General features: G+C 39.4%; 2 protein-coding genes across 7 annotated transcripts in view; one reads left to right on the top strand and one right to left on the bottom strand.

Moving 5' to 3' along the window:
* otofa (otoferlin a) overlaps nucleotides 1–15,367 on the top strand; it is an 89,236-nt gene extending 73,869 nt beyond the window's left edge. For 2 of the 5 annotated variants that reach the window (XM_084952131.1, XM_084952127.1), the window contains exons 27-48: nucleotides 78–149; nucleotides 412–531; nucleotides 618–779; nucleotides 902–1,064; nucleotides 1,498–1,664; nucleotides 1,865–1,894; nucleotides 2,011–2,148; nucleotides 2,263–2,338; nucleotides 3,315–3,430; nucleotides 3,524–3,658; nucleotides 4,050–4,187; nucleotides 4,288–4,415; nucleotides 4,697–4,867; nucleotides 5,703–5,863; nucleotides 6,082–6,224; nucleotides 6,305–6,393; nucleotides 6,638–6,736; nucleotides 9,284–9,525; nucleotides 10,461–10,639; nucleotides 11,030–11,130; nucleotides 11,594–11,781; nucleotides 13,284–13,386. In XM_084952131.1, coding sequence (XP_084808257.1) covers nucleotides 78–149; nucleotides 412–531; nucleotides 618–779; nucleotides 902–1,064; nucleotides 1,498–1,664; nucleotides 1,865–1,894; nucleotides 2,011–2,148; nucleotides 2,263–2,338; nucleotides 3,315–3,430; nucleotides 3,524–3,658; nucleotides 4,050–4,187; nucleotides 4,288–4,415; nucleotides 4,697–4,867; nucleotides 5,703–5,863; nucleotides 6,082–6,224; nucleotides 6,305–6,393; nucleotides 6,638–6,736; nucleotides 9,284–9,525; nucleotides 10,461–10,639; nucleotides 11,030–11,130; nucleotides 11,594–11,774 — 2,811 coding nt within the window. In that variant the 3' untranslated portion in view covers nucleotides 11,775–11,781; nucleotides 13,284–13,386. Of the gene's footprint in view, nucleotides 1–77; nucleotides 150–411; nucleotides 532–617; nucleotides 780–901; nucleotides 1,065–1,497; nucleotides 1,665–1,864; nucleotides 1,895–2,010; nucleotides 2,149–2,262; nucleotides 2,339–3,314; nucleotides 3,431–3,523; nucleotides 3,659–4,049; nucleotides 4,188–4,287; nucleotides 4,416–4,696; nucleotides 4,868–5,702; nucleotides 5,864–6,081; nucleotides 6,225–6,304; nucleotides 6,394–6,637; nucleotides 6,737–6,952; nucleotides 7,052–9,283; nucleotides 9,526–10,460; nucleotides 10,640–11,029; nucleotides 11,131–11,593; nucleotides 11,782–13,283 lie in introns of all 5 variants that reach the window. The other 3 variants (XM_084952130.1, XM_084952128.1, XM_084952132.1) reach the window with 3 other exon arrangements.
* Nucleotides 15,368–16,722: 1,355 nt separating this feature from the next.
* On the bottom strand, nucleotides 16,723–24,654 carry drc1 (dynein regulatory complex subunit 1 homolog (Chlamydomonas)). Of its 2 annotated transcripts, XM_084952134.1 has the most exons (17): nucleotides 24,485–24,654; nucleotides 23,911–24,004; nucleotides 21,992–22,104; nucleotides 21,699–21,882; nucleotides 21,455–21,592; nucleotides 20,785–20,871; nucleotides 20,561–20,683; nucleotides 20,265–20,392; nucleotides 20,051–20,185; nucleotides 19,576–19,945; nucleotides 18,903–18,992; nucleotides 18,739–18,822; nucleotides 18,515–18,636; nucleotides 18,279–18,422; nucleotides 18,103–18,200; nucleotides 17,277–17,326; nucleotides 16,723–17,072 (listed from the first exon to the last, which is right to left on the bottom strand). In XM_084952134.1, the coding sequence occupies exons 1-16, from the start codon at nucleotides 24,559–24,561 to the stop codon at nucleotides 17,307–17,309; spliced, it is 2,007 nt and encodes a 668-aa protein (XP_084808260.1). In that variant the 5' UTR covers nucleotides 24,562–24,654; the 3' UTR covers nucleotides 16,723–17,072; nucleotides 17,277–17,306. The 2 variants fall into 2 exon arrangements, with proteins under 2 accessions (XP_084808260.1, XP_084808259.1); XM_084952133.1 differs by having other exon boundaries at nucleotides 16,723–17,326.
* Nucleotides 24,655–26,745: the final 2,091 nt, after the last annotated feature.

Below are 26,745 nucleotides of genomic sequence, written 5' to 3'. Positions count from 1 at the left end.
CCACTTCCCCTTTGAATCACCCTTCTTTTTCTTTAAAACATCGATTTTCTATGTCTTTCTTCTCCTGCTGCCTACAGATACCCTTTGATGCAGAGGAGATCAGGCGAGCTCTGATTGCTGTCCATAATTTTGCTGTTCCTCAGATAAAGGTTTTCTTTTCCTTCTCTCTTTTCAGCCAGATTTATCTTACTGTCTGGCAACAGTGTTTTCAATGTGGGCAATAGATTGTGTTTTTTTCTCTGCCAACAAGACATTAATAATTCTCTTTTTTAAACTTTCTTCTTAAAGTTGTTCTTTAAAGAGAAAAACTGCGTTAACTGAACAACTTTGAGGGCTGTGGGTTGTAAAGCTGATAAAGTGCTCTCAGAAGGCTTCCAACTTGGTTTAGTTCCCTTCTCTCCCCCTAATTAGATTGGTCAAGGAGGCAGGGCTGACCTCCCCCCCCTTGAGGGGCCGACAGATTCAGAGCGTGGACCCATCCTCCCTGTGCCGCTGGGCATCCGGCCAGTACTGAGTCGCTACCGCATAGAGGTAAATGTGAACTACTACTGTGGCTGTGTGTTCTGAGCTTTTTAAACCCCCCTTCCTTATCACATCCCAGTTGTTCTCTGGCTCAGGTTTTGTTCTGGGGATTAAGGGACCTGAAGAGAATCAACTTAGCTCAGGTGGATAGGCCCCGTGTGGACATAGAGTGTGCAGGCAGAGGTGTTCAATCTGCGCTCATCCAGAACTACAAGAAGAATCCCAATTTCAGCACCCTGGTCAAATGGTTTGAAGTGGTAAGTGCATCGATCATTTGATATTTAGACCCATTGAAAATGGTTGCTTAGATGTTAAATCGACATCCTTGTAGAAAACATTACTCTTGACTAAAATTTCTTTTTCTCGATTTTGATCATAGGACCTTCCAGAAAATGAGCTTCTCCATCCCCCTCTCAATATTCGGGTGGTGGACTGCCGAGCATTTGGCCGCTACATCCTGGTGGGGTCGCATGCTGTGAGCAGCCTGAGACGTTTCATTTACAGCGCTCCAGACAAGACCTCCAACAACTGGGCAACCGCAGGTGCTGACCATCATGTGATGAATTAGTTAATAAGGGCTCTATTAGCTGTAACATGAGTGTGTGAGCCATCAGCTCTTTTTGTCAACACTGTGCAATACTGAGTACTAAATAACAGTGTAATATCTGCAGTAGCAGTTGGTAATAAAGGTTTTAAGTGAAACACATGAAATGCAGTCTTTCAGAAATGTCTTTTCTCAGTTTTTTGTTTCCTTCTTTCTAAAAAAAAGACTTGACGAATGTGATCAAACATTTGAGATAATGTTTGTAAATCCTCTTAATATAGTCTGTTCTGTAATAACTTTACTGATTTCATCACTTGCTTTCTGCTCTGACCACCTTTTTCCTGTCTGCATCCTCCCTTCTCTCCTCGCTCCTCTCTCGCATGTCCTTTCCTTCCACCCTCTGCTGCCTTTAACCTTCGCCTGCACACCAGCTAAGCTAATGAATGGCTACATGGTCCTGACCAATGGCGGACCCCAGCCCCGCTCCTCACCCAGCCTTTCCCCCCGCTCCTTCTCTCGCCCCGCAGGTGACATCGTTGTCAACATGGATGGAGATCCTCCAGTCCGAAAGATGGACACCGTCGTCAAGTTAGACGCAGTAAGCTTTTCATTAAGCTTGTGCACAGTGGATTTCTATAAACTGTATGTTTATATGGTATATTTGTAGCTGGCAGTAGTAGAAGTCCTGCTTTATGTTCAGTCCTCTTTACCTGCCTCTGTACATGTGCCAGTCATACCTGCACCATCCGCCGTGTGTATTAATCCTTGTGTTGTTTTATGTGACGCCCCCTACTGTAGACGTCTGATGCTGTTGTAAAAGTTGACATGGTGAGTAGTCCTCTTGCAGAAACTGAGCAATAAAAATACGTCCCACAGTCCGCTGGTGTGTCATAAATAAGAAGTCAATCTACTGAGGGTCAGTTTATGTCTGCCCTTCTTTTAAGATTGAGGAAGAAAGTGACAAAGACAAAAAGAAGAAAAAGAAGAAAAAGAAGGGAGGAATGGAGGAAGAGGATGAGCCAGATGAGAGTGTTCTGGACTGGTGGTCTAAATATTTTGCTTCCATAGAGACACTAAAGGAGGTTTGTCCCTTTGAATACAGTCAATTCTGTTTGATTCTACACGTGTCCTACGGGACTTTTTCTCACAAGCACAATCCTATTAGACTGACAAATACTTCTCGCTTGGTTTTTCAGATCCTCAGAGCCCAGGAGGCAGCTCAGGCAGAGGCCGAGGAGAGAGAGGACATCGAGATAGCAGCTGAAACGGCAGGTATTGAACTCTACCAAATCAGTAATGCTGCCTCCCAGCATGCAGCTGTGGCTGAAGTCGAAGAGTCTGGTGCTTTGATGCTTTCCTTTTTTATCTCCCTTGGAATAGGGCCATGCTAAATGAAACAGAAGAAGATGTCGTCATGTAGTTTATCTCACAGAATTCAAATTTCAGTCCACTTTTGTGACTGGTAGCCTCACTTTATCTTTTTTTAATTTCATTTACACTTTTGGTAATGAAGTGTTAATTTTCACAGGCTTGTCAACATTTACATGACCACGATGTCGCTAATATTGAATGTTAGGCTGTGGTTTTGCAAACATGGACCTACTATATCCCTGACGGTTTTCGGTTCCTTGAACTATTATGTAGTAGCATGAGAGGCATCATATGTGTTTGTTGCTCTTCCTCTCTTTCGTCCCATGAATCCATCATTCATTTGTGCAGAGCTGAACATCATAATCATTTTTCACATTAGCATGACCTCCCAGCTATGCAGTACAGATGAAAGCTGGAGGAGAAAGGTCTGCTTTATTAATCATCAGAAATAAAATTATTAAATACTTTTTATTGCATAAAATGATTTACTGAAACTGCAATAAAAATCAGGCGCTAGGCGAGTCGTATGAAGAAAGATCATTTTTAAGTTCACAGTTAAAATTTTACTGTTCTTTGTACAAGCAAAATGCAGTTCTTGTTGTAATCTCTTCTCAAAATAAAGTTTCTCAATATGTGACTGTCACTCTTCTCGATCACCATTCTTTTTTCAGAGAATGTCAAAAGATAATAAATAAAATCTCCACAAACTGGGAAACTTAGTCCCCTGATAAAGACCTATCAGCTTTCATGTTATATAATGTGTAGTGGTGCATGCAACCCTGCCACCTATGTCTTCATGTCTTCATCCCGTATGTCTGTCTTCACCTCCATTCATGGTTTCAATCAGATGTCAAATCCGATGAACTTCTTCTGAAAGGCTCCAAGACAAAGGAAAGGGGCAAAGAGAAGAAGAACTCTAAGGACAAGAGGAAGGGTCAGGCTGCAGATGGCTCCGAGAGGCGACCAGTGAAAGCAAAAGTGGATGAGCTAGTGGTGAATATGCCATTAACAGTCATACAAAAGCTAGCCAGCACACGTTAATGTCCCTGCACACTTAAAGTTTTTGTGTTTGCCGGTTTATTTCAGGTGTACAACAAGGAGCTTGAGAGTGAATATGGCAACTTTGAAGACTGGCTTCACACGTTCAACCTGTACAGAGGAAAGGCTGGGGATGACGACGAACACGCTCTGGATGATGACAGGATTGTTGGTAGATTCAAGGTGGGAAAACACTGTCTAAGAACTGTTACTTGTCAGACTACACTAACAGAAAATACAACATATAAATATGTCTGTGAAGGTTCTCAGTCATCCAGGTCATCGTAGTCAAAGGAGCTTGCAAAGAAAAGCGTCTGGACTTCTTTAAGTTACTTGAAGACGTTTCACCTCTCATCCGAGAAGCTTCTTCAGTTCTAAGGTCAAATGGTGGAGAGTCCCAGATATAAACCTCCCACTAGGTTTATATCTGGGACTCTCCACCATTTGACCTTAGAACTGAAGAAGCTTCTCGGATGAGAGGTGAAACGTCTTCAAGTAACTTAAAGAAGTCCAGACGCTTTTCTTTGCAAGCTCCTTTGACAACATATAAATATCATTTTTTTTCATCAATCAGGGATCCTTGTGTATATATAAGTTACCTGTATCTGAAGAGATCACAAGAGAAGCAGGATTTGATCCTAACATGGGGATGTTCCAGAGCATCCCGCACAACGATCCTGTCAACGTCCTCGTTCGTGTCTATGTGGTCAGGGTAGGTGGCCTTCTTTATGTCTAAATCTGTGCCACAGTCATAAAAACTAAGTGTATGAAAATAAAATGAATACTTTTTCTCTCTTCTCTTTGTTTTTCAGGCTACAGAACTCCATCCTGCTGATATAAATGGGAAAGCTGACCCATATGTTGTCATTAAGCTGGGCAAATCAGAGGTCAAGGACAAAGAGAACTATATCTCCAAACAGCTCAATCCAGTATTTGGAAAGTAAGTCGAGAGAAATTTTGAATCACTTTGTCGTTGAATGATGGAGGTGTAATAACAAAAAATAAAAAGTTGTTGCTGCTCATCAAATTCTTGATGAGCATATATTTTTCAAAAAGTTTTACTTTTACTTTTTTAACTAAACAATGGCTGTAAATTATTTTCATGTCCTTGTATTGTGCATTTATTTCCATTCCATTGTTTACACAGTGACCCAACTTTATGTGTCAGGATCTATTGCACCTTTTGAACTATTCACATTACCCTCCACTTCCTGTCCTCAGATCATTTGACATCGAGGCCACCTTTCCCATGGAGTCTATGCTGACGGTGTCTGTGTATGACTGGGATCTGGTCGGCACGGATGACCTGATTGGTGAGACAAAGATTGACTTGGAGAACCGTTTCTACAGTAAATTCAGAGTCACCTGTGGCATTTCCTCCAGCTACTCTGTGTGAGTGTAAATCTATTTTATCCTGCTTGAGTTGTTGTTTAAGTTGTAATGCCACAATATGAAACTTAACATTTGTTTTAAATACTTTTTTGAAATGTAGAATTCTTAGCTTAATAATAGTATAAACAAACAACTGAATTATTAAAAGTTTCCTTGGTTTGACTGCATTTGGTTTGCAGTTAAGTAGCACTTATAATATGGCTCAGTAAGAACATGATTATAGTGGGGTAACAACAGTCACTGCCTCTTTGTTGGTTAATGGTTAATATCGAGCTATTGCTTGATATTTTTAACTGGGTAATATTAGACTGTAAATAAAATTATGGGGTAATAATGTTGAAACAAATGAAAAAATTCAGTTATATAATATAATATTATGGTGAAAAAATAGGATAACCTTGTAAAGTAATATAGGTTGATGTTTTCATATATTAGGACACCATTTCAAAATTATAATGGTGAAATTAGTTCTGTTGTATGTCCTAAAATTCTCCAAGGTAACATAATTATAAAATTTGATGCTGTCGCTTGTTACCTGGAAAACCTTTGCTGTAGTTTCTGTGTAATAACCATGAATCTGGTCTCCAAAATATAATACTACCTGTTTCTATGTAATTTCATAGTAAGAATAAAGTCAACCAAAATGCCCAGAAGTATAATAATTATCTGGAAAAAAAAGTTTCTGTGTAATAACCATGAATCAGCCATCTTTTCTAAGCGATTTCTCTATATTGCAGCCAATAATATTTCCTACAAAAACCAAGGACCAGGAAAATACATATGCAAAACCTTTCAATGACTTACATGCTCTCTCTGTGGTATTTCTTGGTGTTAGCCATGGATATAATTCTTGGCGGGACCCTATGAAGCCCAGCCAGATCCTGGCTAAACTCTGTAAGGATGGCAAGATCGATGGACCTCATTATGGGCCAGGAGGCAAAGTCAAGGTGGCTAATCGAATCTTTACAGCACCGACAGAGATTGAGGATGAAAACGGTATTGTTATATTTTTCCTCGTGATCCTGATTAATCTTCTTTTGTCATTTTTCTATATCTCATTTATATTCCTTACATATCCATTTACACTAAGTTGGTTTTACAGAGATTTTCACATTTTCAGATTTGTTTACATTAAGATTAAGGTGAGGTGAAATACGATTTATTCCGACTTAAGCTTTTCTTGCTTTCCTCGTTGCTTACTATTATTCTATTAGGTCTAAAGAAGCAGACTGAGGAGCATTTGGCCCTCACGGTGCTGAATCACTGGGAGGAGATCCCAAGAGTTGGCTGCAAGCTCGTCCCTGAGCATGTGGAGACCCGACCCTTGCTGAACCCTGACAAACCCGGTATTGAACAGGTAGGAAAGGACTGCGTTGCTAAGACACCCAAAATGTATCTGATTGGAAATTAGAGCAGATTCTTTTTTTTTTCTCAAAGGGCCGCATTGAGATGTGGGTGGACATGTTCCCTATGGATATGCCTGCTCCTGGACCTGCAATTGACATTTCTCCAAGGAAACCAAAGAGGTACATCCTGACTGGAGCAATAAGATGACTGTCACTTTGAAAATATTCTATGTTAATACAAAGCTATAAACTGAATATAAATATTTATTCATTGCTCTTCTCAACAGAAAGCTTTTTTTTTTCAAGAACAAAATGTAGTTTTATCCCCTGGTTAAATTATGGTGAGTCTGTTTGACTAGTTAGCTCTAAAAATGTCAAATATAAGTCCAACTATGTGTGTTCCTTCCTCCCCCTCGCTTACCAGATATGAGCTCAGGGTGATTATTTGGAATTCAGACGAAGTAATACTGGAGGACGATGATTACTTCACTGGGGAAAAGTCCAGTGACATATTTGTCAGGGGGTAGGTACAGCGGGATGGGGCAGCCAACCCTCATCCCGTGGGTGTGAGCTGTGTGTGATTTGTTTTGCAGTTAACCATTACCTTTTTTTTGTTTTGTTTTGTTTCCATTTTTCTGTGTGCGTGTTTGTGTCGTGTGTTGCGTCTCTGTGTTCGTGGCGTGTCTCCTGTCTGTCGTCCTCTCTCTCTTTCTCTGGTCAATACTCTGCTGATGTCTAGCTTTGAGCTTCGTGTTATAATTTGGAACACTGATGACGTAATTCTAGAGGACGATGCATTCATGACAGGAGAGAAGATGTCTGACATCTATGTCAGGGGGTAAACACACGAATCCATTGCATGGCTCGTAACAACAAAATACCCTGATTTACTCCTTCTGAAGCCCTTGAATCCTTTTTTTTATGACCCTCCCGTTTCTCTAACTCTGCATAGCACGCAACCTCGCTTGTCTCAAACACCCCTGTCAGCACGAAAATAAATGCATATGGAAAAACTTGCACAGAAAGGACCAAACCACATGAACAACACGTAACAGCATATAATACAAACAAATTAATGTGCTAATTACTCACCCCCAGCCAATCCCAACAGACCCCTCCCTGAGCCTGCTTCAATCAGAGGTTTCTTACTGTTAAAAGGGGGTTTTCCTCTCCACTGTCACCAAAGCACTTCCTAATGGGGGGGTCATGTGATTGTTGGGGTTTTCTCTGTTTTTTCTGTATTATTGTAGGATCTTTACCTTACAAAGGCACATTGAGGCAAATGTTGTTGTGATTTGGTGCTATATAAAGAAGATAAAATTGAATTGAATTGAACCAGTATAACCACTACTTTTAGACAATTTCGACCGACTGCAAAGATATGTCATGTGTTGACATAAAAAACTGTGGTACAAAATTCAAAATGCTTTAATCATGAATAACTAAGACTAACTTATGTTGTTCATGAACCTTCAGTTAAGGTAACACTGAGCAACAATTCCTATAATGCCAACTCACAAGACTCACATCCTATTGACAAGTCAAGGCTTGCTAATAAAGTTGTTTTACCCTACGTACAGTTATTGGTCTCTGGTGAAATAACTTTTTTTCAAAATGCTAAAGAATTGATATTAGTTTCCAGGTAAAAAAAATAATAATAATAATAATAATAATAATAATAACAGTATAGTTTTGTTCAATTTTTTATTTAATGCAACCAACGCATATGGCAAATAAGACGGGCCTTTTTTTTTTTGCTGTTGTTGTCTTTTTGCTTTTGTTTTTGACAACGAGGCATTTGAGGTTTTCTCTGTGTGGTTTGGTCCTGCAGTAAATTACAAATATTAATTCATAAGATATTTACAGTCAGGAAAAAAACTCCAGCATGGAAGTGTACTGCACAGACACAAGTATACAGGTGTTCCTGATAAACTGCTTGGTGACTGTCTGCATGCTTGTACGATCGAACTCTTGTCTTTAAAAGTGACATTGTCTTTTGCAGCCTAGATTAGATTTTTTTTCCATTTCATTTATGTTATTATGTTTTATTGACTCCTCTTTCTTTACCCAAGGTGATGTGGTGTCACCTGTGGATGTGTCCCCTCAGGACTGTAGCAAACAGGGTGCCATTCTTAAACAACCCTAACAGTAAAGGATTAGGTTAACCTTCAGTTTGCACTCTAGATTTCAGTAGCAAACATTTCAGGACAGACTGGAGAACTGTGGTTGTTTCAGATGGATCCAGTGTTGTGATACAATAATAATGAATCACTTTTTGGGTCACGTGAATTTGGCATGTTTTCTTCCCTTTGTAACCACTTTAAAATTTGCCCTCTCCCTGGAGCCTTTATCTCAGTCTAATTTATGCATCTCGATTACCATATCAGCACTTTGTGATATTCAGTATTTACCTGTTTTAAACTGACAAATACCTTTTGTCAGATCTTTTTTTATTTATTATTTCCTTTTTATTTCTTTTAGAATTTTCTTTTTCTTTTTTCGAGGGGTGTATTTTGAGAACTGAGGGTGCACCTTCCCTCTTGCTCCTTCTGACTTAAAGTCAACCTCACTTAACTGTTAATGAAACAACTGCAGCTGACCATCAATGCCAGGCATCAGTCCTCCATTTGCAATTTGCAGTTTTAAATATGAAGCTTTTTTCATAAATCTGCAAGTTTTCTGTGTCCATAAAACATGGAGATTTCATAAATCTGCAAGTTTTATGGATGCATGGCTTTCTAAATAGTGCGAAACTCCAGCATCAAATCAGATTTTTATGGATTACTCAATAATGATTTTAAAGTTATCACATGTATGAAGCTGATTTGCTTTTGGGGAGCCGCATTATGTGCATTGATTCTGACCTTCTAGCATCATCTCTCTTGTTAGCAAAATAATACATTTAACAGGCCCTTTGCTCTTGTTTAAATCACTAAATTGACATCACGTAAATTTGTACATGTTGGACTTTAGAAGTGCATGGCTGACAAATCCAAAAACATCTACTTATGACACCAAACCATGATCCTGGAGATCGGACTAACTCTCACCCTTATGACCATTTACATAGATGGCTGAAAGGGCAGCAGGAGGACAAACAGGACACAGATGTGCACTATCACTCACTGACCGGTGAGGGGAACTTTAACTGGCGCTTCGTCTTCCCTTTTGATTATCTCATGGCTGAGGAGAAGATTGTCATCTCTAAGAAGGAGTCCATGTTTTCCTGGGATGAGACCGAATACAAAATCCCTCCTCGTCTCACGCTGCAGGTCTGGGATGCAGACCACTTCTCTGCTGATGATTTCCTGGGTGAGGACGAAATAATTTTTTTTTTGCAATCCTTTCATCTGACATGGACTACAGGGACAAAAGTACTGGGCCACTTACACATTTAACTTACAGGAGCTACTCAGCCAAGGATACCCATGGCATGAAGCTCTTGGCACACAGTTTTTGTGCTGATGTTAATGCCAGATGAGGTTTGGAGCTCTGTAGCCTTTGAGCCAGCAGAGCATTGGCAACTTTTATGTGCTTCAGCTCTCCGCTGCCAATTTGCAATAATACCGCTTACAGTTGCCTGTGGAACATCCAGGAGGGAAGAAATTTCACAAACTGACTTGTTGCACTGTTGGTATGCCAGTCTAGTACCACACTTGCAGTCACTGAGCTCTTTAGAATAACAAATGTTTGTACAGATAGACTACAGGTAGGCATTTACTTTTATCAGGGTCAGGGTGCCTTACTAAATTACTTCTAATAGACTTCTAATAGAAGGAGCACTGACAGTAACTACAATCTCACAAATGCTCATGTAGTTCTGCTGTAGTTTCAGCAAGCCATACTCTTAGCTGCTTATCCAGTTCAGTGTCTTGGAGAGCCTATCCCAGTTGTCAGAGGGCAAGAGGAGGAGGACAGGTCAACAATCCATCACAGGCCCAATACAGAGAGAGAGAGAGAGAAAGAACTGTCCACACTCACACTGACATCTACGGTTAATTTAAAATCACCAATGAACCTAACATGCATGTCTCTGGACTTGGAGAGAAAGCCAGGGTACCCAGAGAGAACTCATGCAGGCACAGGAGGAACAAAGGAACAGTTAGTTTGATATAAATGCATTTTATGGCTGACTTTCTTTGTAGCTGTTTGTTTTCAGCTAAGTCATCCTTTTCTTAACATCCTCAGTGTATAAAAAAGAGTGCTGGCTATTCCAAATTGACTTATTTTGCTTTCACCATTCCCAGGTGCAATCGAGCTGGACCTAAACCGTTTTCCTCGGGGCGCAAAGACAGCCAAGCAGTGCACTCTTGACATGATTCGAAATGAGCAGGATCTGCCAACCATTTCGATCTTTAAACAAAAGAGGGTTAAAGGGTGGTGGCCATTCGTAGCCCGTAATGAGAATGATGAAATGGAGCTCACGGTAAGACAGTCAAGAGTGAAAATGAGCAAAATCATGACTGGTTTATTATGATTCTTATGATAATACTTATAATACTTAGAAAGACATTTTCAAGGTAGTAAAGCTTGGTGTAGAATTAGCGGTAAGTGAACATACATAAAATTGAGAGTTCAGTTCAAAGCAAACCGTGAGTGTGTGTGTGTGTGTGCATTAATCCACCTGTGTTCACAATATATGATATCTTCTAAAAGTCCTTCAGATTAAAAAAGTAGAGGAAAAGAAAATGTTTTTTCATTTAAATTCTTATACTACATGAATATCCTCTTTACCCAAAAACAGATATTTTATAGTCAGTATTTTGTATGTGGAAGGACTTCTTTATTTTGAGTTCTGTTTTCAATGTCATTACAGGGGAAAGTTGAAGCTGAGCTTCACCTAGTGACAGCAGAGGAAGCAGAGAAAAGCCCTGTAGGACTGGGACGAAATGAGCCAGATCCACTGGAAAAACCAAAGTAAGATATTAACGGGTTATGTTTAAAAAAATATATACAAGAACTTGTGTTTTGCAAACACACACACACACACACACACACTGGTTTCAGAGTTAAAAAATTTGAACGCTTGTCTGGAACAGAAAAAGACAGACATGAGCAAGTGTTTAACTTTGTCTTTAGGAAAATCATTCTATCAGTGCAAAAAGCAGTGTTTCTAAAACATCATAAGGTACTGCCACTTAAAATTCTATATTTTTTTTAAGATGTAAAACATTTTCCAGTTAGCCTCTAGCATTGCTTTCTGCACTGTCAAAAGGCCACTGTTACACACTCGTTACTCCTCCTATCATCTCTTCAACTGTCTCCCTGTCTTTCCCCTCATCCCTCCCCTTTCATGTGCGTGTTATTCTTCTCCTACCCCCCCCCCATTTGCCTCAACTGCATTCCTTCCCTCCCTCTTTCTCTTCCTTCTCCCGCAAAGTCGCCCGGACACCAGTCTTATGTGGTTTCTGACCCCTCTGAAGTCCATTCGTTACTTCATCTGGCACAACTACCGCTGGCTGATCCTCAAGGTCTTGGGGCTGATTCTGCTGCTGCTCATGCTGGGCCTCTTCCTCTACTCAATCCCTGGTTACCTGGTCAAGAAGATGCTGGGGGCCTGATGCGCTGGTAGCGTCCGCCCCCTCTTCACTTTGTCTGCTTCTCTTTTTGCCCCTTTTGCGTCCTGGATTCTTCTCTCTTAACTTTAGCTCCTGTCCTTTTTTTCCAGCCAAGCTCAGTTTCTTAGTCTTCTCTGTTGTCTTAGAAGTAGACTAGTCGTCTGTGTCCTTTATTGTATCTTGTCTTAGCCCTGTGTGCAAGTCAGTGTCATTTGCCACCAAGCGTCATTATAAATCTTGTTACCATCCATATTGTGACCAACAGTTTAGTATGGACACATGTAGGGATGCTTTGAGTTAAGGTGAACAAGGTGGTTGAAATATCCATGTTCTTATCAAGTGGGATGATTGGTAGAGAAGGGAAAAGTATAGACAATTTATAAATTACATAATTCTAAAGATGTGAGGGTTAAAATGTATATATATATATATTTTTAATCCAAAAATGACAAAATTAAGTCAAAACTTTTAATGGTAGTTGAATAGTGGCTCCAAGAATGAAAAGCTCATGAGGCAAAACTACAAAGAAACATCAACAAATGCAAGGATTACACTATGATGAGAAACAGACAAAGGACATAGGGAGACATGGAGTTATGTATACACACATAAGGTAATCAAGAGAAGTTGAAACATCAGGGTTAACAAATCACAGCTGAAAGAAGTTCAAACAAGACATAGGCAGTAAAATTAAATGAAAGTCACAAGAAATGACAGAGTTTCAAAAGTATCAAGAGTATCAAAATAAAACGGAGAAAAACAGGGAAATACCAAACACAGGGAAAAAAAAGACAAAACCCAGAAACCTGAAAATTATATCAATGATTATATTAATAAAACCTGTGTTTAAGCATATTAAACCGTAGTTGTTTGCTTACAAGCAACAAAATATAAAAAGAGTTCCTATATTTTTTAGTAATGTTGTGCTAAGTATTTTTGCATATACTTTGTGGGCATTTCAACATCATATCATTTCTAGGCAAACGAGTCCATCAGCCATCTACAATATGAAAGAATCTCATCCCATTTTATGAGAAAAAACCTGTGAATTGTAATGCACTATAAGCTGTATGAGTGCCTACATCCAGGATATTTCTGGATTCTGGTTTCCAGGGTGGGGAGCGGTGAGTGGGGGGCAATAAGCATCTGTTGCAAACATATGCCAGAAATGTCAGTCTTTTGAGCTGTTGGTCAATCATCATCCACTCATTTACATGTGTCAACATACTCATTCTGCATAATAGAAAGCTTCCACTCTGTGATGTGTTTTTTTGCTCCTGTGAAACATAATACTGATAGAAATGTGAACCGTGAGCATGCATATTATTGCAACATGGCTTACTAACGCCAGCTTTCTCTTTCTGTCCTACTCCTCTTTATTTGCTCCCTTTCATTGTCTACTATTACTCACCCCTTCTCACCCTCCTTTAACTCAACACTCCTTCCACTTCCATGTTTTCCTCACCATTTCTTTATTTTCATCCTCTTAAAAACTCCACCTGAACCATCCAGTCGCCCAGACACCACCTTCCTGTGGTTCCTGAGCCCGCTGAAAGCAATCCGCTACCTGGTGTGCAACCGCTACAAGTGGCTGATCATCAAGATAGTGCTGGCCCTGCTGCTGCTCATCATGGTGGGCCTCTTCCTCTACAGCATGCCAGGCTACCTTGTCAAGAAGCTGCTGGGGGCCTAAGTCACTGCTAGGGGGATGGGGAGGGGAAGGGTGGCTGCATGGATAGATGGATGGATAAGTGAAAGGGAGCAACACTGATGGGAGACAAGACTGCTATGTTTTTTCCTCTCTAATCCAATCTGAGCTTCATAATCAGCTCACACCTTCCCCTCTTAGCGCTGAAAGGAGAAGGGAACACCATCGAAAGTGACTGCCCCACTGCCCCTTCCTTGCCCCCCTGGCTCCCAAGTAATGAAGATCCAACTAACAACTCTGCAAAACAGCTAACAAATCTAATGCACAATATTTGGACTCCATCCTTTTAAACGATTACACAGAAATTACATGGCACAAAGTAACCCCCGATCGAACCTGAAAATTCTCTGAAGCAATGCTACATGAAAGTGGATGGTTCTTTATTTGTTTCAGCCTTCAGTTTATTTTATATGTTTCAGGGTTAGTGGTCAGGCGATTGCACTTTCAAGTCATACTATATGAGCTCTTGTTACTGTTTTAGCTTAAGAGGGAATGGACAAAACTTTGGGTAACACTTTAACCCTGCCACCATTTTATTTATAAGCACTATATTGAATAAATGGTTTGTGGTGTGGTGTTATAATGTAGAGAAATTGAACATAGTGTTAGTTCAGGCAGGCCTCAAAGTCCCCACAGATCAACTGATATCAATTAGCCCACAGCTAATGGCTCAGATTATATTTATCTATTAGATTCTATTTAGGATGTTTTAGCCAGCCTACAGTTGCTCCATGTGGCAAGCTGCTTCGCAAACCTCATTCATTCCAGTTCCTCCTTCTAATGCTGTTTGCTCATTATGTTCTGAGACATAATGAGTGTTGCATCATGTCTCAGAACAGAGTAAATATAAATTACTGCAGATGGAAATATCTCTGAAATTTAAGGACCTTTGAAGTCATAATTGATGTGGAGTACTTGTCAACAGCTATAACTTATTCCATAACGATATAATAATTCTTTATCTGTTTATAACCCAGCTTTCTCTAGTCACTGCTCTCACAAGAAGTTATATTTTCATTAGAGTTTGTTATAAACTGTATATGAAATGTCGATTCAGTGCTTATGAATGCTAAATGAGGTTAAAGTGTTACCTTTTTAACTGTTATTGGTCTTGCAGTTTTTGCACACTTATATAGTAATAATAATAAGGAAACAAAAATAATTCTATTTTCCTAGTAAATTTCAATGAGACATAGAACAAGATGACTTAGTTATTAATTGTTTAATTAATGAGCATTTTGTGGTGTTTAGTTTATCTGCCGTTTTAAAGATTTCTCCTTAAGAATAAAAACAAAAACTGATTTTGCAAATGATTCAAATCTCCCCCTCATTTTTATAATTGTGTTATTGTGCAAGCACAGGTGTTCACAGCAGCTTCCCTCTGGATGTCCTGAGTTTTATGTGTGTGTGTGTAATTATGTAAATGCTCTCCAGCCTCGTCTTCTGACTCATAAACGTCACTCATAAAAATCCCAGAGAAAATTAAAATAAATTATTTGTGATTATCATTTTGACCAGGGTCTGTTTAATAATCCTCCAAAGTTACAGACATGTAAAGGTGATCACTGTTGGCTACAGTATATGTTAATATGCATGCATCACTGTGATAACTGACCAAAGTGGTCATGTGTGTTAGCATGACTTGTCTTTCCAGCTTGACGCAAACCAAATCACCAACCCCGTTGTCTTTAACGTTAACGAAAATGTAAAGATGATTTTTATGGGAATATTAGTCAAATAAGTCGGGGGTTGCTTCTGAAAACTCTGTTCTTGTCTCCAGACAAAAGTGTGTGGTGTCCTTTATGCCCCTTTTAGTTTGCCTGTGGTTGGAACCTTTGCTTGTGATACTGTGTTTCACTGTTTGCAATAAACTTGCCTGTTTTTACAATTTGTTTGTGTATTTATATACATTATATACATTGTTTGTTTTGACAATTTGAAATAGACTGAATTACACTGATAACATAACACCCCCATAGTGCTAGTTATCCTTAAAAGTATGTTGATGATAATCAGTGCTGATTTACCATTTCTTGTTTATAATGATTCTTGCCCCTGTGGGGCTCAAAGGACAAAAAGAAAAGTTCAATGTGAAAACTATTTTCTTTCTACTGAACATCTGCCAGCTCAAAGAAGTTTACAGCTCTCAAACAGCTGACAAGGACGCCATTAATGTTTACATCCTGTCGTGCTGTGATGAGCGTTAAGCTCAGTTTCATTGTTTAGCCAAAACCCTGAGCACTAAATCCTCACTAAAGGATTCATTTAGATTTAAAGATCTAATTTGGGTTAAAATAAATAAATTAATAGAATATTAAAAGTGAGGGAAAAAATGAATGACTAAGCTGGTATCTAACACACTAACTTAGACGTTTTCATCCAACTCGTCTCACTTACTATTTATTTTAGACAGGAGTGTCGCATTTGTTTTTACTAAGTTCCAGACTGGGAAATAAGAATGGCTTAAAGGCCTGCAGAGATATAGACATATATATAGCTATTTAGATTGACATGCTTGACTAACATTATTATTTTGTTGCACACAAAACCCTCAACCAGTACACTAAAATGTATTTTTATGTTTTTGGTACAGAAGTATTCTCTGGAGAAAAAAGGAATGAAAGTCGGTATAAGTGAAACAGAATACGTGTGTGAGCGAGAGAGATGGGTGTAACAGTGAAACTGCAAGGAGCAGAGGTAGTGAACACAGATCGTTTTACAAGCTTTACAAGACGGCAGTGAGACCTGATGTGATTAAGATTTTCACTGGGAAAGACCAGGAAGGACAATGCACAGGGTTGGTGTGCCATACCTATCATGAGGTGATAAGGTGAGATGAAGGCAGATGATCCAGTATGACAACCCCTAAAGAGAGCAGCTAAAGCATTAGTCCCCAATCCCAGTCCGCGAGGGCCGGTGTCCCTGCAGGTTTTAGATCTCACCCTGGGTCAACACACCTGAATCAAAGGATTTGTTCATTACCAGGCCTCTGGAGAACTTCAAGACATGTTGAGAAGGTAATTTATCCATTTAAATCAGCTGTGATGGATCGAGGACACATCTAAAACCTGCAGGGACACCGGCCCTCGTAGACTGGGATTGGGGACCCCTGAGCTAAAGGCTTGTAGACTACTGCAGACGACTTGCTCAGCAGAAAAGGCAAATCAAGTTAGTTCACATTGGCCTGAGGAATTTTCTTCAGAAGTTAGCAGCGTTGAAAACAGAGCCAAAAAGATATTGGGCTTTAATTTTATTTGGATTTTATTGGATGTTAATTCAACTCATTACAGACAAATTTTCTCAATTAGCTCCAAAATTAAACTTACTAACAATCTAACATGCTTTTTTTAAAATAAAAAATAAAAAATTCAGTGACATATGACTGCTGTTTGATTTATGAATCTGTCTTTGCAGTCGCCCCAATGCCAGCATGTCGTGGCTGCTGGCTCCGGTGAGGACGATGTGTATCCTGGCCTGGAGGCACTACAAGCTGCACTGTGTGATGCTGCTGGTTGCTGTACTGGGTCTGCTCTTTCTGGTTCTGCTCTTCTTCTCTATGCCCTCAGCGCTCAGCCACAAGCTGTTTAACATTGCTGGGTAGAGACGAACCACACACACATCCTCTGTGTACTGTTGTGTTTACACTGAACCACTGTATGTGTTTGATTAACTACACTGTAAGACTATTTTTCTTTTACATTTGTAAAAAAAATAAAATAAAAAATTTCACACTACATTATCATTTAATGGTGTTTTTTTTTTGTTTTTTTTCTTTAAATGAACACAAAGGCTCTTACAGTGCTCTCGGACTCCACAGTGATTATTCATTAATTAGAGCTCCGGGTACCTGTCAGAGAGGCAGAGAAGATGTTAGATCCATGATGTTCTGCTCAGTTGGGTTTTTAAAGCCCTTTTGTTTTACTGATTGCTATGATTATAGTTTAATTTGATAAATGTTTCTTATTTTATCATTTAATTATTCATTGTATTGGAAGTAAGTACTTGAAATTAATAACAATAATAACAATAATACCCAGAATTGGTCAGAGGTATAAGAGGTATTCAGATTAAATGATCTGTTCATTCAGTCAAAAACACTCCAAAATTCAGTAAAATCTGAAATCTGAAAATGTTTGCATTGAAAAAGCTGGATAGTTAATCATTTGTAGCATTAACCACTAATTATTATTATAAATGATCAGACCTGTTAGCTTCCTGTTTTAATATACAGGGTGTATCAAAAAAGAATTGTCTGATTTCAAAAGCCTATATTGTAATAGTAATGGACAGTAATTTTAAAATACGTGGCTGAATATAAAGTTTTACATACAAAACTTCCAGTGTGCTCAATGTGTCCTCCCAGCATACGTCCATATGATAGTCAAACTCATCCCACACTTTTGCGAGTATCTGGAGTCATTGCTGTAATAATGTTACCACATCAAACTCACTCTTTCTAACAGTACGTGTGTCGCTCGATGCCGGTGAACAGTTAAAGCACTTTGAAATTTGGTGATTCTTTTTGATACACCCTGTGCTATGATGGTAAAGGCCCTATGTTTTATCATTATTCTTATTCGCACTAGATTACAGTGCTGTAAACTTAAACATAAGTGCACATACTGCTGAGTATCTGTTGCAGCTGCATCCGCAGCTTAGTGTTCTGCTGCCTCAGGAGCTCAGTTTCAGGGACAAGCTCAGAGATATCCATCAGGACCTCTCTGGAAAGACACACACACACACAAAAATGACTGATCTGATTCAGAGGTATTCCTGCTTTCAGTGTAGGTGTTACTCACTCATACTGCTTTAATTCCCTTTCTGCTGCATCCCACAGCTTGAGTTTGTCCTCAGTGATAATGTTGCCAAGCCTATCCCAGTAGGCTTCTTCCACTGAGGTATCTCTAGCTGGATGGCTTAAACTGGAACGCTCGTGGACAGACCTCCGTTTTCAAAACGCAACAGGAAAAAAATAGTATAAAACACTCACACAGAGGAAGAGACACGGGATTGATAATTCAGTGTGTAGTCTTACTTCCTGTGCTGCTCAAGGAAACATTGTAAAGCAGGCAAGATGTTGTTAGGGTTGATGAGTCTGGAGGTTGAATCAGCTGTGGCGCTGTTCTCCATGGCCTCTGCCTCCTCAACAAAATGACCCTGCAGCCAGAACAAAAACACTGACAGAAGATACAAGAACAGTAGTTGTCTAATCACAAAGGCCGTATTCAGTACAAGCCCACTGCTCATTCAATTTCTCACCACAGTCTGCTCTCCTTGTTGACGTTTGTACATGAGTAAAAACTCAGCCAACTTGGCTAAATCCTTTTCTTCAAGACCCAGAACCTAAAAGAGAAAACAGCATGTGTGATTTTCAATAGTAACTACATGAAAAACATGAAAAGGAGCACTAAATGTGAACTCACAGCAAAGAGAGAATGCAGCTTCACAGTGGTCTGTTCATTTTTCTCCATGGGGGCCAGCAGCTTCCGCAGTTTATCTTCAACCAGGAATCCCTAAGTTGGGAGGAAGATGTTTAGCTTAAAGGCTCTTGTAACTGCAATTTTGCATTTTTTATCTGTTTTTTTTCTTTGTTTTTACAAAAGTAGTGTTTCTCTATAATAATACCTGACTGAATATGCAAAAACTGAGATATACTGCTAACACCCTACTTAAGTCATCTGCTTTGTCAAATGTGAATATTTTCCGTATATAATTGTACTTTGTTTTTTACCCTGCAATAAAAGGCATAATTTGTATTGTGTAGTTATGAAATATTATTAAATGGTTTTATTGCTCTAGCTTCTTGAGCTTATTCTCAAATTTCCAAATTAAACAACATCCCAAAATGTATCAGCCCTGCTAAAGCTCATCATTTAACTTTGTTCTTGTTTAATCTGTACCAAAGCTTAATTAGAAAAGCTTAGCTTGACAAAAATTTCTCATGTAATTACTGACATGTGTAATGTGTCTAGTATGATATAAATACTGCACATCTGTGGATGTCTAAGGAGCATGTGCAATTCCTTCCCCCGTTCTACAACAACCACCTCCATACTGTCATCGTTCATAAACACAAACCGTGAACTTGTTTCTAACCGTTTCATCACAAAGCAGCTCCATCACTTTCATCAGCATCTCTGAGGATAGCTCCCCTTCCTCCACCCCTGTGCCGTGCTCTGAGTCCCTCTCCAGGCTGGGCCCGACTGATGCATCCATCATCCTCTGGCTGCAGTGTGAAAGATGCCTGGTTTGCAAGGGGTGACTGGTGGGGTTAGTGTCATGCTCCTGAGATCTGCGGGGACCAGGTGACTCCATGAAGGCAGCTGAAGGACGTTCCCAGGCTAAACCAAGGTGCTTGCAGATCAGAGAGTCAATGGCCAAAGCCTTCTCCACTAGCTGTTTCACTTCTTCCTCCATCATTACCCACATCTCCTCAAACTTTCGGGCATCAGCGGCTGTGGTGTACCTACATGAAGCAAGGAAGGGTTGAAGTTGAACAGAAAAAAATAAAAGAATTAGGTTATTATTTTTAATATTATTTTCATTATTATTATTATTAACACTTACTTACCTGACTTCCTTCTGTATGCGTTCATAGTGCTGGCGGGAGCGTTTTTGGACCTCACACAAATACTGTCTCTGCTTCATAAACTTGTCCTTTTGTTTGGCATACTTGGTTTTTAAGTTTTTCACCTCTTTCGAAGAGCTGAAACAAAAAGATACCATCATAACTTGGACATGTATGTGTATTTATGTGTGTTTCTGTCTGCGAAAAACTGTAATACCCTAATATTTTGCCCTTCATTTCTCCCAGCTTGGCATTATATGCTGCATTCTTGTTGCCATGTTCAAGTTGTTTAAGATTTAAAACTACAGATTTGCCTTTCATCTGTTGTTGCTCTCTCAGCCGAGCCTGTAAAAACAAGAAAAGCAATCTCAAGACTGAGCGTTCATTTACATCGAGTGGTAAAACACTGATCTTATTTTTTGCAGCACAACCACTACCACTCTATGGCATATTCAGCACCAAAGAACATCAAGGCTTCATCATATTGTAATAAAGCACTGGGGTAAAACAAACCTGAGACTTGCAATTTTCTTCCAGCTGCATGAGTTTGATTTTGGTGGTATTCTCCAACATAACATCATGAACTGTCTTTTCAGACTCCTCTACCATCCTCCTCCTCTCCATCAGACTCTCCAGCTAGAAATAGGTTACATTCATTACATACAGAGCTGATATATGTAACATATTAGCATCAATGAGAAGTTAAGTGTGTGTGTATTCATTTAAATAATCCTAACCTCTGTGTCCCAATGTTCCTTCATATGTTCTTTCAGCTTAGCCTTGTCTTTAGCAAGTAAGACTTCAATTTCCTGCTGATAAACTCCCTGCCAAAAACAGGACAATCATTAGATTATTAATAAGAATCTAGATAACATAGATATAATGGGATATTGCTGCACAACCATCTCTAAGGTTTACAGAGAATGCTTTGAAATAGAGAAAATAATTGGTGAGTGGTAGTTCCCTGGGTGAAAATGCCTCGTTGATGATAGAAGTTACAGGAAAACAGCCAGACTGCTTTGAGCTGATAAGAAGGGAGCAGTACCTCAAATAACCGCTTTTTAAAAGCAAAGTAAGTAGTAGATATATGCAGTATGCATAAGTGCATGACACAAGACGTCATGTCTTGATGTATTTATGCAGACACTGGATTTGTTTTTATCGTAATACCTTCAGTGATTTTCCTAAACTGAAACTAATAAAAACTCAACTAAAAGAAAAACTAAACATTTTCAAACAAGTAAAATCTAAACTGAAACACACAAACCCACAATAGAAACTAACCGTAACTAAGCGGAGTTAAAAACAAAAAGTCAAACTGAAATAAGGCAAAGATGTGATCAGCTCACTGATTCAGATGCACTAAAAATCATTTAAATCTCCTTTGTGACTCAGATCTGGTTCTACCTGAAGTTGTGTGAGCTCCTCTCTGTAGGCCTTGGACAGGTTTTGAAACTGTTGCTGCATCCTGTCGAGCATCAGTTTGATCTCCTCATCGAGCCTTCTCAAGTTCTTCAAATACTGATCCTCTTTGACCCGGCGCTCCTGTTCAGCACAGTGCAGAAAAGGGAACCAAGTTATAAACAATGGCTTTGAGGTACAAATGCAAACTCCATGAAATCGTGCTTTTACTCATTTGTGTATAATTTACCTGTTGGAGCTCCCTTATGAGTTTTTTCTTGTCTTCTATCACTGCAGCACACAGCTGCTGCTGGCTATCCAGGACACTCTGCAGTTCTGAATGAACCACCTTTTGATTAACTATCGACCACCCTTTTCTGATCTCCTCAACCTTTTCCTGACAGGCCTTAGCATCATCTTTCAGTCGCTCCTCTCTGTTTGATGGGAAAGAATAGCACAATTTAACATCAGCCACTTTAGCACTGGGTTTTCTGCATGGGAGAAAGCTTGATTTGAACACTGAGAACAATTTAAAAGACGTACCTAATTCTGCAGTTGTCCTCCATCCCTGACCTTCGCTTCATCTCTTTGGCGTCGGCTGCAGTTTGAATGTTGGTCACTAATGTGGTCAGACGTTTCTGCAGGCTCATTATCCTCTGAGCAGTGAAAGTGGGACAAATCAAAATAAATACATCTCATAAGAATTTAAGAAAGCTACATCTGATTGTGGTAGTGTCCATTTAGTGATTGGACTTCATCTTTTGCAATAACTTCAGTTTTGTTTTCAGTTTCAGTTATAAAGATCTGTTTTAGTGGATATTATAATGCTGCCTCTCCTTTGGCCACTCGCTTTAATGGATTTAATTATTTCACTCCAGCATAGCAATCACAATGCAAAAATAAGAGTCAAGAACACAAAATCATGACCTAACCCTCTGATATAATGTCTGTTCCTTTGGATGGATGACCCCAGGTATTTAAACTCATATACCTTCACTATCTCTATTCTTCACCTTTCCACCTGTGTCCCTTTCATTCAGACGCTTGTATTCTGGCTTGTTTCTACTGACCTTCACTCCTCTTCTTTTCACTGCATATTTCCATCGTTCCTCTCTTTCACCTTTTCCTGCTCTCACTACAGATCAGAATATCGTCTGCAAACATCATGGTTCACAGAAGCTCCTGCCTAACCTCATTAGTCAACCTGTCCATCATCACTGCTAATAAGATGGGGCTTAGAGCTGATCCACTTTGAACCCATGTGTCACTCCTACTCCACACCTCACCACTGTCTCGCTGTACATGTCTTCCACCTCCCTCACATACTTCTCTGCCACTCCTGACTTCCTCATGCAGTGGCACAGTCCCCCTCTTGGCACCCCATCAGATGCTTTCTCTAGATCCACGAAGACACACTGAAGATCTTTCTGACCTTCTCTATATTTTTCCATCGACACTGTCATGATCTGTAGAGATCTTTCTCTGCTGCTGACTGATCATCACCTCTCTTCGTAGCCTACTTTCATCAACTGATGTTTATGTCCTGAATCCAAACTGTGAGCAAGATCCACAGTACAGTGTCCTGAGAGTTGAAGGCTATGGCTCTGATTCTAGTTTTAGAAGCTCTAGAAGCCACAGGTTAGCCTATATATTATGGTACTATAGGGTCTTTAAGATATGATGGGTAAGATATCGCTATTCAAAACTGACAAGAAAGAATTATTTAAATTCAGGGAACCAATGAAGAGAAATTTGATCCCTCTTTCTAGTCCTGTTAGTACTTTTGCCTCGCAAAGCTTATTTGGAGTGAAATGTAAATTTATCCTAAGCTGCCCTGCCTTAAAATGAAGGCAACTTTTTTGTTTTGTGACAATTCACCTCTCATCCATGAAGTCTCTTCAGTTCTAAAAACTGGTGTCAAGCTGCCGGTATTTAACCCCTAATGACATTGTCCTCCTGTTGGTGTCCTGAGAGTCCTCGAACCACCTTGCAATCATGCAAGTCATTAAGAGTCACACGAGCCAAGGTGTGAACAAGACATGGATCTCATTATAGAGGAAGAGGTGTTAGTGAAGGTTAAAGTGCCTGGGAAGGTCTCTCGAGGCTACAATATAAATATCTTAAAGCAGGATGAGCTAATGTCTTACAAAAGATTCACATCTTGAATTTAATTGAATTGAACTGGACATCATGTGACAGGATTCACACCATGTTCACACCTAGGTTCATCATGTGACTCTTAAGAACTCACATGATTACACTCCAGGGGGACAACACGAAAAGGGTTTAATTGTCTGTCACTCTCCATCAGGTTTTTGGAACTAAAGAGATCTCGTGGATGAAATCTGATGAAGGTGAAATCTGAAATCTCTTCACAAACCCAAAAGAAGTCCAGACATACACATTTCAATTGTTTCACTAATCCTACAGAGGTAGGTGACAGGGAAACATGAAAAAACAACCTTTTTAACGTCTGTCTTTTCTTCTTCCATTTTGCTCTTCAGCTCCTCATTCCCCTCCTCAGTGGGGTCTTCCTTTCCCTTAAAACTGGAGGCCCTATAAACATACACTATAGTTACCATCTGTAGAGTGATATCAGGTTAACCGGCAACGCTTTACTTAATCACCTGGGACACTAAGAAAAGATTTACGACATGTAACTGTGGTCTTTTGATTATTAGAGGTTATTTTTTTATATATCTGTGTTCAACTGATGTAATAAAATATAACTGTGAGGCTTTTACAGCTTTTAAAACATTCGTTGTTCCACTTTTTTTTTTTTTACATGAGCAGCGTTCAACTCAAATGAGCAAAGTATCAACAAAAATGGGCCAAACTGCAAAGTAACAGAGTGACAGAGTTCATCGTATTTATTAAACGGTCAGATTTAAAACACACACACACACACACACACACACACACACACACACACACACACACACACACACACACACAAACAACGTGCAACGGCGCTTTCAAAGTAGTTGTCGTTGTCCCGTCTATCGCAGTGTTTAGCCACAGTAAGCTGCAGGTTACCCCTTCTTATCCACTTGATTGTCGGACAACACAGGAGGTTCGGGCGCCTCTTCATGCACTTTGCCAGCTTCTTCCATTGTTTGACGATGTTGTAAAAATTACTAAAAAGTCATTAAACGTTGTACCGTTTAAGTCATCCGCAGCAGTCCTGTAGATTCTGTTTGGTAAGCGTTGCTTTGGCGACGGAGGTGCTTTCAGGTTCCCTCGTTAATTTGAAGTCCTATTTTTTGTTTGTTTGTTTTTTTAAGAGGAAACGTGCATATGTTTTCCTCAAAAATAAAACAGTGACAGTCGTTATTTCAGTGTCTTTTTAAGTGTCATTGCTGAGGATTGTTATACAAGCTACTGAATAATTGGTTGCACTTAGTTTGTGCAGAGGCCTGTAACAACTTGTTTCATTTTCTCTTCACAACTTATTGCACTTATATTTCCTATCAGAATATTCCTTCCTTCATCATTGAAAGACTAATAATGACGTTAACAGTTTCAAGTGTCTCTAATATAATCCCTTCATTTGTTAATAAAGCGCAGTCTGCCGGCTTTGTTGTTGTTTTCATTCTGTGCTGTTATCTGCTACTAATGACTGATCATGTTTAGAGATTGCTTCTATTTAGTAAGCTCTCTTACTCCCTTCCCTTGTGTTTAGGGCTTTTAAAATGCGACTCTACCGGGGGAGTAGCGTTTATGAGGCTGTTAAATTTTACATGGCTCGGTGCTGCCATCTAGCGGCATCATCGGGTTTCAACCGCCCTAGATCAGGAATGTCAACTCATTTAACAGCTCACTTTGACCTCAAGCGAAACTTGCCTTTCTGTCAGTGTAAAGTAGTTAAACTAATTATTGAATCCCTCAAATATGTTCAATTAAGAAAAAAGAACTTAAATACAGTACATTTCCCTTTTTCTATGTGATAAAGAAATTGAGGAAATCTGTCAGCATGATTTTGGGCTTAAAATGTAAGAAACAGGCATACTTAAAAACAGAAAAAGTTTAGACAGCTCATTGCCCAGACTGTCCTGAAATAACAGAACTAACTTTTTGTTAATTTAGAAACTAAGAAAATGTCCCTTTTTCCTCTATAAAAAATAGAGATTCTACACCAGATAGGGAAAAACAGGAGCATTTCTGTCATTAAAATATTTATATATTACTTATTTACTATGGTGTAGTATGAAAGACCACAGGGAAAGTCTTTATTAGTAGGAAAAGCTGTAAAAACAAAATTTAAACTTATAGTAAGAACTTCACAATCTGCATCATTTTTCATTTTCCAGTGGGCCAGATTGGAGTCTTTGACTGGCCTTATGTTATACACACTTGGTCCAGATCATTTTGGGGATGAGAACAACTTCCATACTATAGGACAGTGTGCAGATATTAGCAATGATCTCTCTCTAACAGGGTTATTTCTAAGAAATGTAACATCATAATCTTCCAAGTTTCATTGTAGGTCCATAAAACGGATTACGACATGAGATTATTTTCCCCAGTGAAGCGTTACAGGCAGTCAAAAAACTGTGCAGTCGTGGCACATGCTCATCGGAACAGTGCTTGAGACACAATTAATTTATTTTCTAAAAAAAGAAGAAGAAGAAGCAGAATTTAAATATTATCACATAATGAACTTTAGTGTAATTTGCAAAGCTGACTTTAGGTGGAGCTACTACCTTGTGATCAAAACTTGACTTGAAGTTCCACAAACAAGTATTTCTGAATATTTTTTCACAAGGGCCATGCTCACTAATTGTCATGCCCCCTGATCACCATAACCCAGATACTCACATACACAGAACCTGGACTTTTAATTCACACACACATGCACACATGCACATGATAGATGTCTTCTCAAGCTGATGACAAGATGCACAGTCTGGTTGCCCACACAAACAAACTCACACACGGGTCAGATGTTCTTGCTCTGAAGAGTGCCCCTGCCTCCACCCCCCGGGGCCTCTCGCCGCTCTTTTGGCCTCAAGTGGCCATGGTTGCAAGGGATATAAGTCAGGCAGCAAAGGTTTCTGACATATGATCCTGCATCTGTGATGTCACTAACAGCTGACTTGTCATAAGACCTTTGGGAAAGGGGGAAGTGAGGAATGAATGAGGAGGAGAAGGCCTTATTTTCAACAGACCCTTAGCTGGAACGTTGAGTGCTTTTGCATCAAGCTGCTGAGATTACAAACTGAATGACTGCCATTAGAGAGTGATTCTAAAATCTATCATAATACCATAAGCTAGGGATTGACAGACTTTGACCCCAC

Source organism: Perissodus microlepis, chromosome 15 (assembly GCF_051167445.1).
Source record: "Perissodus microlepis isolate ML-2025 ecotype Zambia chromosome 15, ASM5116744v1, whole genome shotgun sequence".
NCBI lineage: Eukaryota > Metazoa > Chordata > Actinopteri > Cichliformes > Cichlidae > Perissodus > Perissodus microlepis.
This window is presented reverse-complemented; position numbering and strand designations above follow the sequence as displayed.